This window comes from Vicugna pacos, chromosome 5 (genome assembly GCF_048564905.1).
Source record: "Vicugna pacos chromosome 5, VicPac4, whole genome shotgun sequence".
Lineage (NCBI taxonomy): Eukaryota > Metazoa > Chordata > Mammalia > Artiodactyla > Camelidae > Vicugna > Vicugna pacos.
Window position 1 is genome coordinate 73607009 of NC_132991.1, and position 17391 is coordinate 73624399.

Consider the following 17391-nt stretch of genomic DNA (forward strand, 5'->3'; position numbering starts at 1 on the left):
ATGTACATCTCTTAAAATACAGAATGCAACAGAACCAAAGCATTTGTTAGTAATAGGAAAGCAATGTTTGGTTTGGGCTTCTGAGAACTGTGGCTCTAATTTATGTTTTCAGAAGCTCTGGTTTTAAGTTTATATTGATGAGTATTTAGAATGTCTTCACTAAAAAGGACCATTGTGGTTTCCAAGGAACAGTAAATCATGTGAATGTGCTCTCTACCTCTTTGTCTATATCATGCGTGCCTTACTTCCACATGAATGCTGTCTGCCTTGTCTGCACTACATTCTCATTTGTAATAAGATGATGCATTTCCTTGGAGTGGAAAAAAAATTTGCTTTACGATTGCTACTAATTAATATAAGAGACTAATAAGACAGTATTATAAGTTAAAAAAAAAGAGGGGTGAATGGAACTAATGGGGGCCGGAGCAAAAGAAAAAGAGGGTGCAAATGAACAAAAGAGGAATGGAGAGGAGTGGATTTTGGAATTCCTTTATCCAGTCAGCAGCAATTTACAGAATTTTTGAGGTATAAAGGATTTCAGATTGCCTCTCATTTTACTAATAATAAAGCTGCAATCTGGGGAGGTTAAGCCTTCCCAAGTGATATTAGGAACCCGACGTTTCTTCAAGTACAGTCTGACCTCTGTATCTGCAGCTTGTGCACCCACAGATTTAACCAACTATAGATCAAAAATATTTATTTTTAATTTTCAGAAAGTTCCAAAAAACAAAATGTGGATTTGCTATAGGCCAGCAACTACTTACATAGCATTTACCTTGTATTAGGTATTTCAAGTAATCTAGAGATGATTTAAAGTATACAGAAGGATGTGTGTAGGTTATATGCAAATAATATACCATATTATATAAGGGACTCGAGCATCCACGGACTTTGGTATCCACTAGGGGGTCTTGGAGCCAATCCCCTGTGGATGCCAAGGGACGACTGTACAAGTGACTTTGGGAAACCTGTTAACAAGACTGTCTTCCTAGCAATTGCAAGGCTCTGGTTCTTACTATGTTCCAAGCATCAGCACATGAAAAAAATCGGTGCTGAAAATACAGATACAAAGAGCAAAGAATAGAGGAAGCTCAGGCTTGGCCTGAGCCTCCTCCATCACCTTGGGTGCATCTCAGTCTGTGAACAGAGGCACTGCGTCTAACCACCTAAGGATTACCTGGCATGTCTAATGCTCCAAATGTGGGAGACCTTTATTTCATTATTTAAAGAAGTATTTTATTTTATTTATGCCTAAATCATGATTTTTTTTTTTTGCCCTTTAAACCACATTTGCATCTCAAAGGCAGATTTACAATATCTGAGTAGGGCTTTTTACCTTTCTAATAAACTCAAGGATTTAGCATCAGGGAGGCAGGAAAGAGCATATGAGTTGTGTCCTTTCTCTTAAAAATCTGTTATTGTAAAGATTTCCTTTTGTAAAATAGATGGAATAAACTGTAACAATAGGCAGACACATCAGCTGTTCATGTGGAATCACTGCAATTTTCAGCAAACCTGGTGAGCAGAGAAAGGCAATTTGGTATAAACATGAAACTTTAGCTTCAGAGAGACAGGGCTCTATCTCAGGTCTGTTACTTGCCCACAGTGGGGTATTGGAGAAGTTATTTAACCTCTCTGAGCCTTTGTTTCCTTATCTACCTTGTAGGTTAGTAATTCTGAAGATTCAGTGAAATCATTCATATGAAGTATTTACTGCTCACCCTGATAAACAGCCAATTGATGGTGGCTGCAGCTACGATTTTGTCATCATCATGTGTACTCTATGTTGGGCTGTAGCAGATTGGAAAGAGCACGGGGTTGGGAGTTAGATGATGGGGGTTCTAGTCCCACCTCTGCCACCAGCTAGGGACTGAGAAGATCACTTGAACTCTGGGCCTCCATTTCTTCTTTAAAAAGCCAGGGAGGGGTGGTATATTAGGTCTGGTTGAATAATAAGTAGCGTGGACAGGTTGCTGAAGAATCTTGGGGGTCAGGCCAGATTGACTTTTCTACTTCCCCCTGGAGCTGCAGGAAGTGCCTTGCTGACTCATTACAAATGGCAGTGTTCTTCAGTAACGTTGCGTACACACAGTTGGGCAACAGGTGTTGTTGTTTCTTCCTTTCTTCATTATGACCTAAGGCTGTAGGTTCTGGATTCCTAGTTCTACCCAGATTATAAAATAGCAATAAATAAAGATACGAGGCACATCAGGCAAGCAGACTGTTTTCATACCTTGTCTAAGCAAGCTCTAACTTTTTAGGTCCCATAGGAGCAAAGAGCCACTTGGCTATTGTACTGCACCATTTGTCAACTTACAGAACCTGGTTAGGAGTCATGAGTAAGAGCTAAGCCCTATGATATACTAGCTATGTGATGCTAAGAGCCTAGATCCAGCGCTGAAGAGTAGGAATAACAACATTCAAACACTCAGAGAGTCTGGTGACAAGTGAGTGAGATAATGTGTATGTGTATTCCTTAGGGATAGTAGGATTTCTTGATTCTTTTAAACCTTTTATTGTGAATCTTCTGTAAGCCACCATACTGCTGAAACTATTAAAATGTGCTCCACAAAAAAAGTACATTTGGAGGAAAAAATAAAAGGAGAACTTCCATGCTGACCATATAGTTTTATAGGAAGTGATTTCTCCACTGATAACATTGTCATCACCCTTTATGAAATATGAGGTGTTACATAAGTAGGAAAAAGATCTCTAAGATTGGCTCTGATCTAAAAAGATAGTTTTATACAATGACTGAGTCCATATTTTCCTACTATCAGAACAGATACGCTGAAGCCATTTTTCCTGCTATTTCCTGCTAGATTTAAGTTGCAGAACTGAGGAACTGGTCTGTCTCAACCTGATCAACCCCAATGTATTTTTTTTCTTATTAGCGAGATGGTGTTTAACAATTCAAATGTGACATTGTGCACATTGGAGACAAAATGGATGGGTGTTCTTCTTACTTAAAAAATGTATTCTTTAAGAAGTCTGGCATCATCCCGTGTCAGGTCTGGGAGGCTGTACCCTGGAGACAGGAAGTGGCTTATAAAGGATGAGGGTGGCAATCCCGGCAGAAGGGAGGGCATCTTAGTCTCTCTCAACCTGGTTGATTGAGGGCCTTTCAGCCTTTCGAGCAAGCAAATGCCACTCCCATTCTTGTCTCAGATTCCCTGGTCCCACACCGCAGGAGCAGTGAATAGCACTACTCACCATGTGGGCCAAGAAGCACAGTGAAGTATATAGGGTTGTCTGGGAAGCCAGTATGAGCTGAATCCCTGGCTTTTTTTTTCTGTCTTGTGGTAACAGAGTAACTAGAGACCAGATGATAAATAATGATGGAGGCAGACGGGTGTCTGTGGAGGCTTATAGCCTGAGCACATCACTGTACCTCCTCTGCTTGGTGGTTGGTAGTTAGCTCTGTATTTTGAATTTCTGTAGAAGATTTCCTGTTCCTTGTGCACTGATGGACTCATGACAGTAAATTCACTTTACGGCAATTGCTTTTGAACATTCTGAGAAACAGGCTGCTCACATGCAGGCAGGAAAATGCAAGTCAAATCCCCTCGCCCAGGGTGGTACAAACTTGACGTGTTCGTCTCAGAGGCTCTTGCCAAGTAGGATGCTGGGCAGAGGAGTGGGGGAGCTGCAGTCATGATGGGGGGGCGTTGGTTTTGCCAAAAGGGAGAAACGTTCGTTTTGGAAAATGGCTGTGTCTAGAGATTATTAGAAGTGAAATGCTGCCCCAGCTTTACAAAAAAGGAGCAAGAGTTAATTATGAAATGAGTGTCTCAGGGAGTTTTTCCAGTGGAAAAGAACTTAAAAAGGTAAAATTGTTTTTTTAATGACACTTTGTTTTTCATTTTTAAAACTCTGCTTTTTATTCTTATGTAAAGCAAAATTTTCACCAAAAATGCCATGAAGTTAAAAATGAAAAAATATATATGTATATAATAAATAAAAAAACATATATAAAGTCCACTTTTCAGATAACTTCTAAATATACTTCTACTCATTTCTACACACACACACACACACACATTTAAAAACAAAATACAACGCATACATTGTTTACAACCTGCTTTTGGTTTACCAAATATCATTAATCATGAACATCTTTCCATGTCATTAAATATTGCTCTACAATGTCATCAATAATTCAGTTTTTCCTCTCTTAGTATGGAGAGCATTGTCTTCTGTCAAAGTGAGCCATCAGCTAGGAAAATTGGAAAGGAAATGAGGAGCTCGCTTTAATTAAAAAACAATTTTCAGAACAAGAGATGGGCGCTGAAAGCATCCGTGGTGCCGCCTCATTTTTGTATTTGCCTTGAGGCACCTCCCCCCCCCCCCCCCCCGTGGTCTGCCGGTTCACCGCCAGCTGCTGCTCGGCTGAGGTGCCTCCCGGCCTGAGAGGGAAGGGGCGGAAGGCCCCCTGCAGTGGGCTGCTCTGTCCCTTAGTCTCTGATGTCAGGCCCTCTTACACGCGTTCCCTGTCGTCCCTCTTACTCAGTTCTTACTATCTAACAACACTACTCTAAGTTCTTACTTTACCATTGAATCAGCATGTGCTTAAAAACAAAAGTATACCAGTGATGACTAGTAACATTGCCTTATTAAAAATCCTTTTATAAGCTGTACTTTTTGGATCGGTCTTTACTTTGGCAAGTGGGTAAAATGATCATAAAACAGATTTGTCTGAAAAAGGACTCCAGTAATTAACATAAAAATTAGAGCTATCATTTGTAATTACTGAATGGAATGAGAGGAGGTGGAATGCTGCTGTCAACAGAGGAGCAGCGTCCCAGTGGCCACAGCTGCAAGCCATGAAATGTGTATTTGTGAAGGACAGACATTACAGCTGTGAAGGAATGCTCATCCGTTGTCATTGGCTACAAGACCATAACTAGTTTGGGCTCATTTTTCTCCACCAGCCTAGTGCACTGCACCAGCACCTCTCCCCCCGGCTACCACAGCAGCCTGAGGGCTAATCTCCATCTTCAGTTCCTACATCCTGTAGTTTATTCTGTTCTCCGTAACCTTAGGGAATTTCTGAAATCTCCAGAACACCTCCCTCCCCTGCTCATACCCTCCAGTGGCTTAGAGCGAAATCCAAACTCCTTGCCAAGGACCACCAGGTCGGGAGCCTGGCCTGGCCCTCCACTCCAGCCTCAACACGTACACCCTCCCCTGGCCTCCTGTAACCACCAGCCTTCTTCTTGCTGGACCTTGAGTGTGCCAAACTTAATTCTGCCTCAAGACTCTGGAACTTGCTGCCCAAACTCTTTTTGCAAGTTCTGCACATGGCTGGCTCATTCTCATCGTTGAGGACTCAGTTCGGGCATCATCTCCTTAGAAAGGCCCTCCAGGTGTCTGCTCCCCCTGGCCCCGCCCCTGCCCCGTGTACCTGCCACTCTGTCATACTTTGTTGCCTTTATAAGCCTTGCTTCAGTTCAGCCATTGTGTTTAGTTATTGGTTTACTTGGTGACAACCTGTCACCCTGTCTAGGATGTAACCGCATGACAGCAAGGATATTGTTGAATTGACTGTGGTTTTGCCCCTAGCGCTGAACCATAGCACGTAATTGGTACTCAGTATTTTTAGTGAATTCTTATACTTCAGCGACTACTCCAGACCACTCCAGACACGATGTGCCAAGATCACTTTTGTATCTTTGTATCCTCGTCTGAACATTTGGGGTGGATACTAGTCATTACATCACAGAGCTGTTTTGAGGATTAAGTGAGAGAACATGTGGCGAGTGCTTAACATGTTGCCTGGCACATCATTCAATAAATTTAGCTATTTTTTCTCTTGTTCCTCATACCTAGCCATCAGAACTGGCATGGTATTCTATGTGATCTTAAATGTGTGAGAAACAAGCTGCATCTACCCAGGATATATGTATTTTGTTTGGGCCTCCACAAGTCCTCATCCTGGAACTGTTCCTTACTGGGTTTTCTTCTGTTACGTTTAAATTTGTGCGTTTAAAAAGTACGCACTCTTGGTCTTTTCCCAGGGCCATCCTCAGGTGAGAAGTGACCTGCTCATATGCATAGTTTGAAGAATGTCTTCTGCTAGTTATCCCTGAACGCAGGAACTCCCACGGTGGGAACATTTCTTGTATTTATGGATCCAGGTGCATTTTAACCAAGGCAACCTAGTGAGTCTTTGGAATATTTTAGTTAGTAAATCTAATTCCCCTAACAAGCCTTTAGCTATTCGTTATGCACTATTATATGCAAAACCTTGTGGGGGAAATAAATTGATCTCTGTCCAAAACATAGAGAGGGAAGTAATAGGTATTTAAATGAACAGATGAGCAGCACCACTGCCACCAAGTGAGTAGTGGGTGTAGCAAGTGTCATGGAATTCCTTCCCACTGATTCACAGTTCTTGAACACCTGGCGAGTGTTGGGGTTGTGTTGTGCCACCATGGTCTACACAACTATTTGTGAACTAGTCTTAGCAAGAATTCCTACTCTAAATCTCATGATGTAAGAAAGTATGAGTGGGGATAGTAAAGAAATTATGAATCTTTTAAAAAATCGTAACAAAATTTATATATACCTTTGTGTTAATAAATCTCTCTAGGCTAACAAAGCAATCACTGAATTACTTTCATTGAATTTTATCCCTCTGTGTGACTGGTATCTTTGGATTTCTCATGCTGGTTAAAAGCTCCAAATTTATCATCTACCCCCTACCCATTTCCTCTATTCCCTGTCCTGTTTAATGATATCTCTGCCGTCTCACTCTCCACACTCAGTCACTAGCTCCCTTTAATCCGTGGGATAAATGAGAAGGGTTCTTGCATGAACGCACCTCGCTCCCTGATGTGACCCTTCATCCCCATCTGGCTTCAGGTCCAGCCTTGGCTCCTGTCACTCAAGAACTCATAGTTCTCAGGTTTCCTAATGATGCAATGCTTCCTCACGCTTCCGGGCAGTCTGCTAGGAACATCCTTCTCCTTGTTGATCCAGAAAAACCCTCCACACCTACAAATTCTTCAAGGCTTGGCACAGAGAGTGTCCTCTATAAAGCCTTTCCTGACTCTGCAGAGCAGGCTTGTAACTCATTGTGTGCAAGGCCAGTGGTAGCCCATGTGAATCTTTTGGATTAGACAAAGGTTTCTTGCAGTTTTCTAGACACAAGCAGCCCTGACATAGGGCTTATGGATTGGTGAGCCGAGCCACAGGGAGGCTGGATTTCAGTGCCCACTGGCCCCAGCCGGATCCCCTAGTACAGAGCACAGGTGGCCTGACCTTTGTGGTCCCATCTGCCCGCCTGTTTTGCTGTCAGAGTGTAAACTCCTTGTGGGCAGAGACCTCCTCTACCAGGGCACCTCTCAATGCCTGGCCTGCAGTATGACCTCAGTATCTGTTCAATGAGTGAAGGAATAAATGAAATGTAATGCAAATTGAAAAATTAATTTTTGTTCATCAGGGCACTTTGTATAGGAATGACAAGCTTTCAGAATATGGGGTCCTCTGGAGGGGCATAATAATAAAAGGATCTGCTGGTGGAAGTGCTCGGGTGCTGTCCGAACACTCATTTGGGCCCTCAGTTAGGGGCCCTGGAGCCCAAGGGAGCCCTCTGTGCCTGTTCCACAGCCCAGCTCCATGCGACCTGCTCCTTTCTCCCACACGCCTGGCCGGCTAGAGCTGCTGGTACAGTGACTTCCTGCCGGGGAAGCCTGGGGGCTCTCTCTCACATGGGGGAACTTTGGACTTGACAGGGAAATTCGGTCAGGAATACTCCCATTTGCAAAGAACTCATGACATTAAAAAGTGGTAAGTTCTAATATCCCTTAGGAATTTTCCAGATTGCCTCCAAGTATTTGTTTTTGACCTATTAGTTACTTGATGAAAAGGTGGGACTAGGACTAAGGAGACATCTGAAAGATTAGGCACCACTGCCAATTGAAAAGAAAAAGAGTATTGATAAAACCCTTTCTAAAGTATAATGCAAGTAAAAAGGATTTATTAGATTTATGTACATTTTATTTCTAGGACATCTGTTATAAGATGAAGCCCAGAGTTCTCTCCTCCTTTCTCTCTCTTTAAAATCCTGATTGTAATTTCTTCTTTGTCTCATATTTTGCACCCTTATAAGCGACCAAAAATCCCTTCTGGGAAAGTGCAAATAAGTTAATAAATGCATACAGAGAGAGAGAGAGAAATACATTAATCAATTAATCCATCTATGAAATTTGGATGTAATTGTGGTGCTGTGGGCTCACTGAATTTGGATAATTGACCTATCTGTCTATAGGAAAGAGGTGAGGGTAAGTATGTGACCTCCTGGTTAACATTTACAGAATCCAGAAAGCACCAAGAGATCTATTAAGTCAGGCCAGATGTCTGGAGGGTTTTTAAATCTTCTTTATACTGATGCCAGCATGATTTCCCAAAGACGGGTTCAGACCTGCTCTCCGTGAGTGGTTCTGGCTGCATAGATTAAAATGAGGTAAACTCATTATAGCCTTAGTGTGGCTGGCTTTGAAAGATTTGAAAAATGTTCTTTTATTGAGACTGAATAACTGGATGTGCTTTTGCTGCCAATATCAACATAGTCCAAGGGCCCTTCTGTTATTTTCTGCTAGAGTTTTCTTAGGACATGGAATGAGGCAGGAGAGGGGGTGTGAAAAGCCTCAGAGGATTGTGTTTTGTTTTGCCTTTCTTTTTTTTTCTTTCTGTTCTTGGCTCATACAGCAAGTTGATGGTAAATATTGGGCAATCCATTTAACCACACTATTCCTCAATTTCCTTATTAGCAATGCCGTCTTGTTTAGAAAGAGTTTTGAAATTTTTGCAAGCATACAACACACTGGTGTGCTTAGCCAGTGTCGATATCTTATTTCTAATCCAATTGACTTTTCTCCAGGGGTGGAGCCTACCTGCCTCAGACTCATTTGGAGTGATAGTTACCATGCAGATCCCTAGGCCCACCAAAACCTTCTAATGTCGAATCTCAGGGGCTACACCCTAAATTCTCCATTATAAACAAGCTTCTTGAGTGATTCTGATGACCTCCAACATAGCTCTCTGTCTTTGCTTTCTGGTGAGCCTGAGATAAATAGAGCTAGAAGGTTTGAACACCTAAAAAATCCCCTGGTATCTCCCAGAGTTTCCTGGACTGACCCAAACTGGACCATTTTCCCCAGCGTTATAGCATATTGTGATTGAGTCATTCATTTAAAAAATATCTGAAGCTTTGTTTTGCTAATCCTTGTCCTCAGAATGTATGCAGTCTGGTAGGATTTTGAGGGCTTGCAGTATACAGTCAGGGGTGGGATGAAATTCACACTCCGGCTCCAAAAGTGAAAGAACAAAGCATTAGTCTCCCTGCTTTCGGTTTAATGTTGGACTTCCCCTAGGAAACCAAGGTTGCGGTCCTATTCTTGATTTGACCTTTGGAAAACCATTTAATCTTTCTGCAGTTTCCCCCTCAACAGTATATGCTTGCTCCATCCTCATGAAACATTTTCCAGGGGAGCTATTCGGTTTATTCAGAAGGAAATTTCTACCACAGTAACCGTATATTATGCAACCAGATGATTTAGGAAGCAGTGGTAGCCTTAGATTGTGGATCAGTGGTGGTGATTATGTCTTGTGACTGAAGAGGGTCAAAAAAAGTATCCATTCCTTCCTTTTGTGTCCATCAGTGGATGAATGGGTTAATAAAATGTGGTATATATGTACAATGGAGTATTATTTAGCTTTAAAAAGAAAGGAAATTCTGACCCATGCTACAACATGGACTTGAAGACTATTATGCAAGTGAAATAAGCCAGTCACAAAGGATGAATACTGTAGGATTCCACTGACCTGAGATAGTAAATAAAGTTAAACTATATTTATTTCAGAAATATTGAAGTGATTCATAAGAATAAAAACTTAAACATGTGACTTTGTGAAAACAGCCTGTTAATAATCATAGCTCCTAAAATTTCACCTTAATTCAGGAGCACTTTTTAAAGTCAAAGTAAAGTCATTTAGCTCCCACAAACAAACCGTTGTACATTCCGAGTAAAACGCTTCCTATTTCATGTCAAAGGTGCTGATTTGCTTCCTGATAAGATGTACTATTTGGAGACTGTCTATTTTTTATTGTGATTCAGGTGCAAATAACAGGAAAGCATATTTTTTTCCTATCTTGGCAGAAGGGGAGGTATTTCTAAAAAAAGAATGCTTAACGTAATGATTTAAATGGCCACTATTTTGCATTGTGAATTAGGAGAAAACAGATTATAGTACAGGATTCAAAGAAGTAACAATGATCTACTAACTTCGACAAGGAAATCCAGCCAGGGAATTTCCCAAGACTCTAAGTCGTGAGGCAGATTCATGGGTCTTCAGGGACACTCAGTGCTCTTCCTCGACCAGCAAAATGAAAAAATGCAAAACCATCGATTTTCTGAGAGATGTTCAGGCAAATGCCAACTGTGAAAATGAATTACTTTGCAAGAGCTTCTACTCATGTCTTTTAGGGGGAAAAAAAAGAAAAAACCTTACATCAAAAGAGAAACAAAAAAAACCCCAAACTTGTCTTTGTAATTCTTAGGCAACTAAACAAATAGTATTATGTATGTCATATAGATTTTCAATGGTTGTGAAAATGCAAAGAAAATATTTTCTGAAGATCCCATTTCTCTGAGAGAAATTCAATTCTGAATTTTTTTTAATTCAAAGTGTTTTCAAAGTGTTTCCAAACGGAGTGTGAAAATTGGCAACAAACCAATATGAATCTGAGACACAAGCACACCGCGCACAGAAACAATCTCGGTCCACTCTAGGCATTCTCAACTCTGTTCTTGCTTCTTCTGTTCACAGAGCTCACACTTGTTTTAACCGTCTGGACCTCCCTCCGTACCCATCCTTCTCCATGCTTTATGAAAAACTCTTGACAGCAGTTGAAGAGACCAGTACCTTTGGACTCGAATGACCTGGAAGAACAGTGCCTGGCTCTGTGTGGACAGGCAATTCCAGACGCTGCCCCTAGAAGAGTGGCTGGGTATTGGAAGTTTCAAGAGTATGCTTCCGTCAGAGGAAAGCCGAGTGGTGTTATTTTCCAGGAACACACATGTTTAGGGACTGGATGGTGGTGATGAGTCCTCTTGGAAGATTTTGGGTGAGCTTGATGCCCAGGGAACAACCCAACAGTCTCTCAATCAACAGTTCTTGAATGCCAAACTTCTTCCCATTTGTTATGTTCCAAGACAGAGGTGAACCTGTGCGTGGTCAGCTCCCTGGTAACTTTCAGAGACTCAGGAGAATCTTGAAACTTACCTTTGAACGTGGTTCAAGCCAACCTGGCAACACTTGGCCCAATCTCCAAATTAGTGCGAGTTAAATAATGTAATAAAAACAAATATATTTCCTGAAAGTACATTCATTTAAGCCCTGAGTTATAACAGAATATTCATTTTCTTGCTTATGAGTGCCTGCATGGTGTGCACATAGGTTTCAGCTTTCATGGGACACGGGTGAAAATGAAACCAAGTCAATAGGAGGTAACTGTAAAGATTTGCAATAAGGTGGTCTGTGACAATGTATATGCAAAGTGGTATTTGTGTAATTATGGATGAAGATAAACTGTTATACATTGAATTACTAATGACAGATTCTATGCTTTATAATGCATGACAACAATTTTAAAGTAACTAGCAATTAATCACAGCATATCAGGAAAAAGTGCACAGTGAGTTCTGTTTATTTTTTATAGCTGCCGTGTATTTATGTTCTCTAAGATGTATATAAGAACCTACCCATCACACTGTGTGTATCATCTGTTCCATTCTCACGTTCCATGCTTACTCGGGCATCATGCTAGTACGTATCCTTTTAAGCACTCTCAAGGGAACAAAAGGGCCTTTTATTTTTATAAAGGTACAAAAAAATTCCCCGAAATATTTTGCACTGAATGTACCAAAGTCGAAGGGACATTACAATATGACTAACTCCATCACTTGACAAGTATGACAGAAAATAGCTTCTAAATCAAACTTCCTTCACAGTGCCATGTCTACCACTACAAGGACTGTGCATCTAAGTAATAATTTTTTAAGACTCACTATATGTGATAGTATGATATGCATTTATTTAAAATGCATTAGACTCTCTTCCATCCATCAAATACTTTACAGGATGGCATTTAATACAGATATTTCGTATTTCCCCCACTGCTTTTTATTTGTACAGCATCATCAAACACTAAGCTCAGCTAGGGAGCCATCAGCACCATCCAAGAGGTCAGCTCTCTTTAGTAATAAGAACTCCATCCCCCTCATCAGTGGAGACATCACCGACTGAAACCCTCAGTGCTATATTTCTAAGCCTGCATTTTCACTGATGCATAATTTTCTTATCAGTACTAAGAACCAGTTTTTCTATGATATCTCAGAAAGTGCATGACATCACTAATGTTATTTCTGCCTACCTAGTTTTATCAGAGGGTGTTCTTCATGTTTATTGCTTTGGGGTTATTCCACATCATCATTTATTTCTTGGTTTCATGGCCGTAGCTAATCAGGTGTTCAGCAGAGTAAAGTTAAATTGTGGGTAATAAAAGCATTGGATTAAACCTTTGGTTTGCCAGACCATGGTATTACAGGTATTGCCCAAACACTTCTTTGAGAACTATATTTATAGGTAGCCATGGAATTCCTATTATGGGATGCTGGCAATCTTACATTTTACAGAGGTCATCTGCATGGTTTTCCTAGGTGGCTTGTAAGAACTGATTGCTCTGTTGGTTAAGCTATGTTTACCATTGGGACCCTCCGAGGAATGCCACTCATGTTGCATTCCTGCACTAAAGGTGGGTACTCCAGTGTGGGGAAATGTTCTGGAAAAAAAGATTACAGAAATCTAGAAATAAGAAGGGGAGATTTATCTGTATACTATACTTGTATCAGAAAGAAAGAGAAAAAAATTTAACTGGAAATGTTAGTTTGTACTTACTTATGAATATAAGTATATATTTAATTTTGCAAACTATTTTTACTTGTATTTTTTTCATTATAAGGAAAAATGGTATATAACATACTTTTTTTTAAAAGTTACATTTTTAATGGTATATAAGGTGTTTCAGAGCTGGCAGCTCTCTAAGCAGCTGATACAGAAGGTTGCATTTCTTTCTGAAATACTTTCAAAGACCATGTTAGCTTTCATTTTGGTTTGTGACACTGTTACCATATTCCACATTATCAGGTAAATGAGATTTGAAATAAAATTTCTTTCTTTAATTGTTTTTAACAAATACATTTCTTTGTTAAGGCATCCAACTTCTTTCCAAATATCAGTATAATCGCCTAGTTGCTACTGTTCTCAGAACTGGGAATGACCAAAGATGTGCTTGTTAGGTCAGAACACCATGATCACTGATCTATTATTCTTTGTTAGTAAAACAAGAGTCCAATAATAACTATTTAAAATATTGAATATTTCCACAAACTAAATGAGACTTTAATATACCGTACAAGTAGAAATATCCACAAATATCTTCTTCTGGAATGTAAACTTAGATCACTGGGCTGTCTGGTCTTGTTGTCTTTAAGAATCCCATAAGAGATGCTCAGACAATAACATCTCATACTGTATAAGACAGTCGTGATATACCAAATATGTATGAAGGGCATCTCTTGGGTGAATGCCAGTGCCCACTATTGGCATTCACTCAGTGCTGGCCACTGTGTTTGTTGATGGAGCTGCAAGATTCAAAATCTGCCCTCGAGAAGCTCACAGTGGAGTAGACACCAAGGTTCAAAAAAGTATTTTAAGTAAAGTTTGATATGTTCTACAATCAAGGAATGAGGAGAGAATGGCTTGTTCCATCTGGGAGTTCCAATGAAGACTTCATACACAGGAGATACTGTGGCTAAAAGAAAATTAATAAATCATATAAATGCTCTTTCTGCTGGTGACTAATGGCATGTAACAGTGTGACAGTACTGGTCAAGTGTGGAAGCCCTGAGTGCATTTACACTAGGGTTTAAAGTGTATAGCTGGGGGCTGAACTGTGAAGGAACAATGTAAGGATCTTCAAATTATCCAAACAATGCCAAGATTAAGTTCAGCTGTTTTCCTCTGTTTTCTTTCATCTGTACTACAATGTACCTTTGGTTTTTCAGTGTGAAAAAATCCCAATCCTTGAGCCCACCCCACCTCTGGGGTCAAAACATTTTCCTTGTGCACAAAATGAATGGATCCTGGTCAAAGAAGTGTGGTCACAATTTTCTAGCACATGTTGTATTTATAATTTAGTGGAAATTCTGTAATAAATAACAGAAATTTGATTTCACTTGCGTAACAGTCGGAAGTTAAAAAAACTGTATTCAAATGATGAACGATAATGGTGGAACAGTTTTGAACAGCACTTTAGTTTCTCAATGCTTTCAGGTACTTGGTCTGTCCTGATCCTCACATGCTCTGTGCGGTAGAAGGTATCAAGTCCCACCTGGTTTGAGGCTGATGTTCATGGTGGCTGTGAGGTCAGTTTCAGTACTTCACAGTTACTGTTCTAGGTTTCATCTCAGGAAATGTGGAGACGAATGTTTCTATTTGCCTATTCCAGTTTCAGTGAATTTTGCAAGATGTTTTGTCTACCCAGACTCTCATTTTTTTCAAACACTCTTAAAATGTGACCCCTTCTGAAAAGTCCATGAAGAAGTTAGCATAATCATGGAAAAACTGCACATATCTTTAATATTTTCATCTTACTACTTGTTATGAGAAATTTAAAAAATGCAAATTTTGATTGCTCTTGGTGGATTTATATAGTATAGTTAGTTTTACCAAATATTATTTGGAAGCAAGATAATGAAAAAATGCTTTAATCGGAAGCCTGATTTTTTATTTTTTTAATTTTGAATAAGGATGAATCTAGGAAGCCCTGATGGCTGACTTCCAGTGATGTGAATGAAGGAACCACTGCAGGTTTTCTTTTCCTCTCTGTCTTCCTCACATTCATCCAATTTTTCCTCTTTCTTTCTGCACAAATTCTATTTTTGACTTGGCCACATCTGACTAAGACAAACATCTGATAATGAAGAGCCTAAAAGTCTTTGCAATCCAGCCGTATTCTGGAAATTCCCACTGCAGATGAAATGATGCTATCCTATCATTACAAGATACCTAGCACCCTGCATAGTAAAAACATGCAAATGAAGAGCAGGGCCTCATGTCCAAACTGAGTGTGACTCCCTTTTGTGCTCTCTTACTTGCTTTCTGATTTAATTGATGATTGAAAATCCTCTAGATCTTAGACACTTTGTTTCTATAAAACTTGAGTTTAAATGAACGAGAATGTCACTTTCAGTTAGATTTCTAATTTTGCAAAACCTATTACTTTTCTGGTTCAATTGTGTTTTCTAGATAGATTTGCTTATCTAGCATGGAGGCAAAGGTCTCAGAGACATCAAGCTTTCCAAGGCCAACCATTGCTGCCTACTAGAAGGATGATAAAAAAAAAAAAATCAGAGAAGAGGAGCCCAGCAGTTGTGTCTCCTCCCACTCCCCCGCCAAGAATGTAATGCTAATTATTGACCAACTGTTGAGACTCAGGGATGGTAACTGCATTCCAAGGAGCTGGCACAAAGGATGTATTGAGTATGTGTGCACTATCCATATCAGAGCGGTCTGCAGGACTATGGCAGAGAGAGCATTAAAACCAGAGTGGAAGGATCATCTTAGGGCTTGCTGGTGGGGGTAGAAACATATACTTCAAATTAGTTTCTGACTTTGAGAAAAATAATGCTCTTCTGCCTAATGAGAGCACTCCTTGTTATCTACCTGGAGGAAAATACCCTCATTTTATACCTCCAGGACGTTGATGAGATTTTCTGCATTGCAAAACAGAATTTAGCCCTGAAGTATTAAAGCTAACCAACCATAGCTTAATCAGGAGATTTGACAATTTAGTATTAAATTTTGTTGTGGATTATTTTTAACTTAAGAATTGTTAGTATTACTGAACTTTGTATGGGGAAGAAGAGAGAGGATATTGCTTGACACATTTATTATGCTTAATTTGTTTTTTAGCAGACATTTGTTAACATCAGAATAGCTTTTGAGGCATTTTTCATGATCTCTAATGGCAGCTTAAATGTTCTATATTCATCTGGAAAGCAAAACCCTAAGAATCCTTTTACTGAATTACAAATGGAGACCTAATCGGTGTTTCCAATTTTTCAGGAAGTTAATCAAGACTGACAATACAGTTGCTTAGGTTTCATCTGTAAGGTAGTTTTTTTGGTTTTCATGATCAAACAGTTCAGCAGAATTGGATGGCCCTAGTTGTATGGTTTCTGGGGCACACAGGAAAATTAGATTTGTATGTGTGATTTTTACATCTGGTGGCCTTGGGCTGGTGATATCTTTCTATCCAATTTTCTTTAAGATATTACAACCCTGAGGAGTGTTGATAGGTATGTGGTATGATTCAAACTGAATCAGCTATTATTGATACAGATAAGAACCATTAGTAAACTTCTGGTTACTATCACCTTCTATTAAAAATAAAAGGATGGCTAATGTTCAAGAAATACTTTGGAAGGATTAACCAGGAAACACACGAAATGGAATGTTCTTTTAGGACCCTAATGCTCTAAAAGATGTTATTACAACCTATTTTTCCTTATATGATATCATAAGTAAAATGTGAGACAGTTAATATGTTGGAAAGTGCATAAGATCCCATGTTTTTATAGTAGGGATGCAGGCATTCCAAAATAAATAAATAAAAATACATGCATCTCTCTTGCCTCTTAATGAAAGTATTAATCTAATTTTATGATAATGCTTACTTTTTAATATTAAGGCTCTGAAAAAAAATTACATTATGTCTAAGATTTCAGTAGAGCACAGGTGGTGTATTTTTTTAAGCCTTTCAATTTCTTTTCACCAACTCCACCCACTGTGTCTGCTACACCATGTCACAATTAATAGCCATGTTTCTATTTTTGCTGAGTTGATTTAAGCTTCATATTTATTCAATGTGACTTTTCATAGAGAATAATAATGGGAAATATTTGCTATTGACATTAAGATTATACAGCTCTCATTTCACCTTATATTTAAATTTCATTTTTTTTTTACAAGCAAATAATGCAGACTGTTGACACCCTAGAAATGATTTGTGGGTGGTAATAAATAGAGCCTGGGACTCTGAAATGTAGGCTAGTTGTTTGTTTTCTGGAAAGTCTTTATTCTTATCCTCACCTGAACCCCTGACTTCTGTGTTGTATTTTTTTATGATTCTGAAATGCTTTGAGGGAAAGATATTTTAATGTGTACAATTTGTTTTATTTTCATACTGATCTCTATTTTTGTTTAAAACCGTGTTGCATCATGAAATCACTTAATCCAAAATAAATCTTCTTTAAAAAAACA

At 39.4% G+C, this 17391-nt stretch overlaps 1 protein-coding gene across 4 annotated transcripts in view; it reads left to right on the plus strand.

The window, feature by feature from the left end:
* Positions 1 to 17391, plus strand: part of HECW2 (HECT, C2 and WW domain containing E3 ubiquitin protein ligase 2) — a 336842-nt gene extending 319451 nt beyond the window's left edge. For all 4 annotated transcript variants that reach the window (XM_072961560.1, XM_072961561.1, XM_072961563.1 and 1 more), the window contains one exon: positions 10834 to 17391. In XM_072961560.1, coding sequence (XP_072817661.1) covers positions 10834 to 10945 — 112 coding nt within the window. In that variant the 3' untranslated portion in view covers positions 10946 to 17391. The remainder of the gene's footprint in view (positions 1 to 10833) is intronic.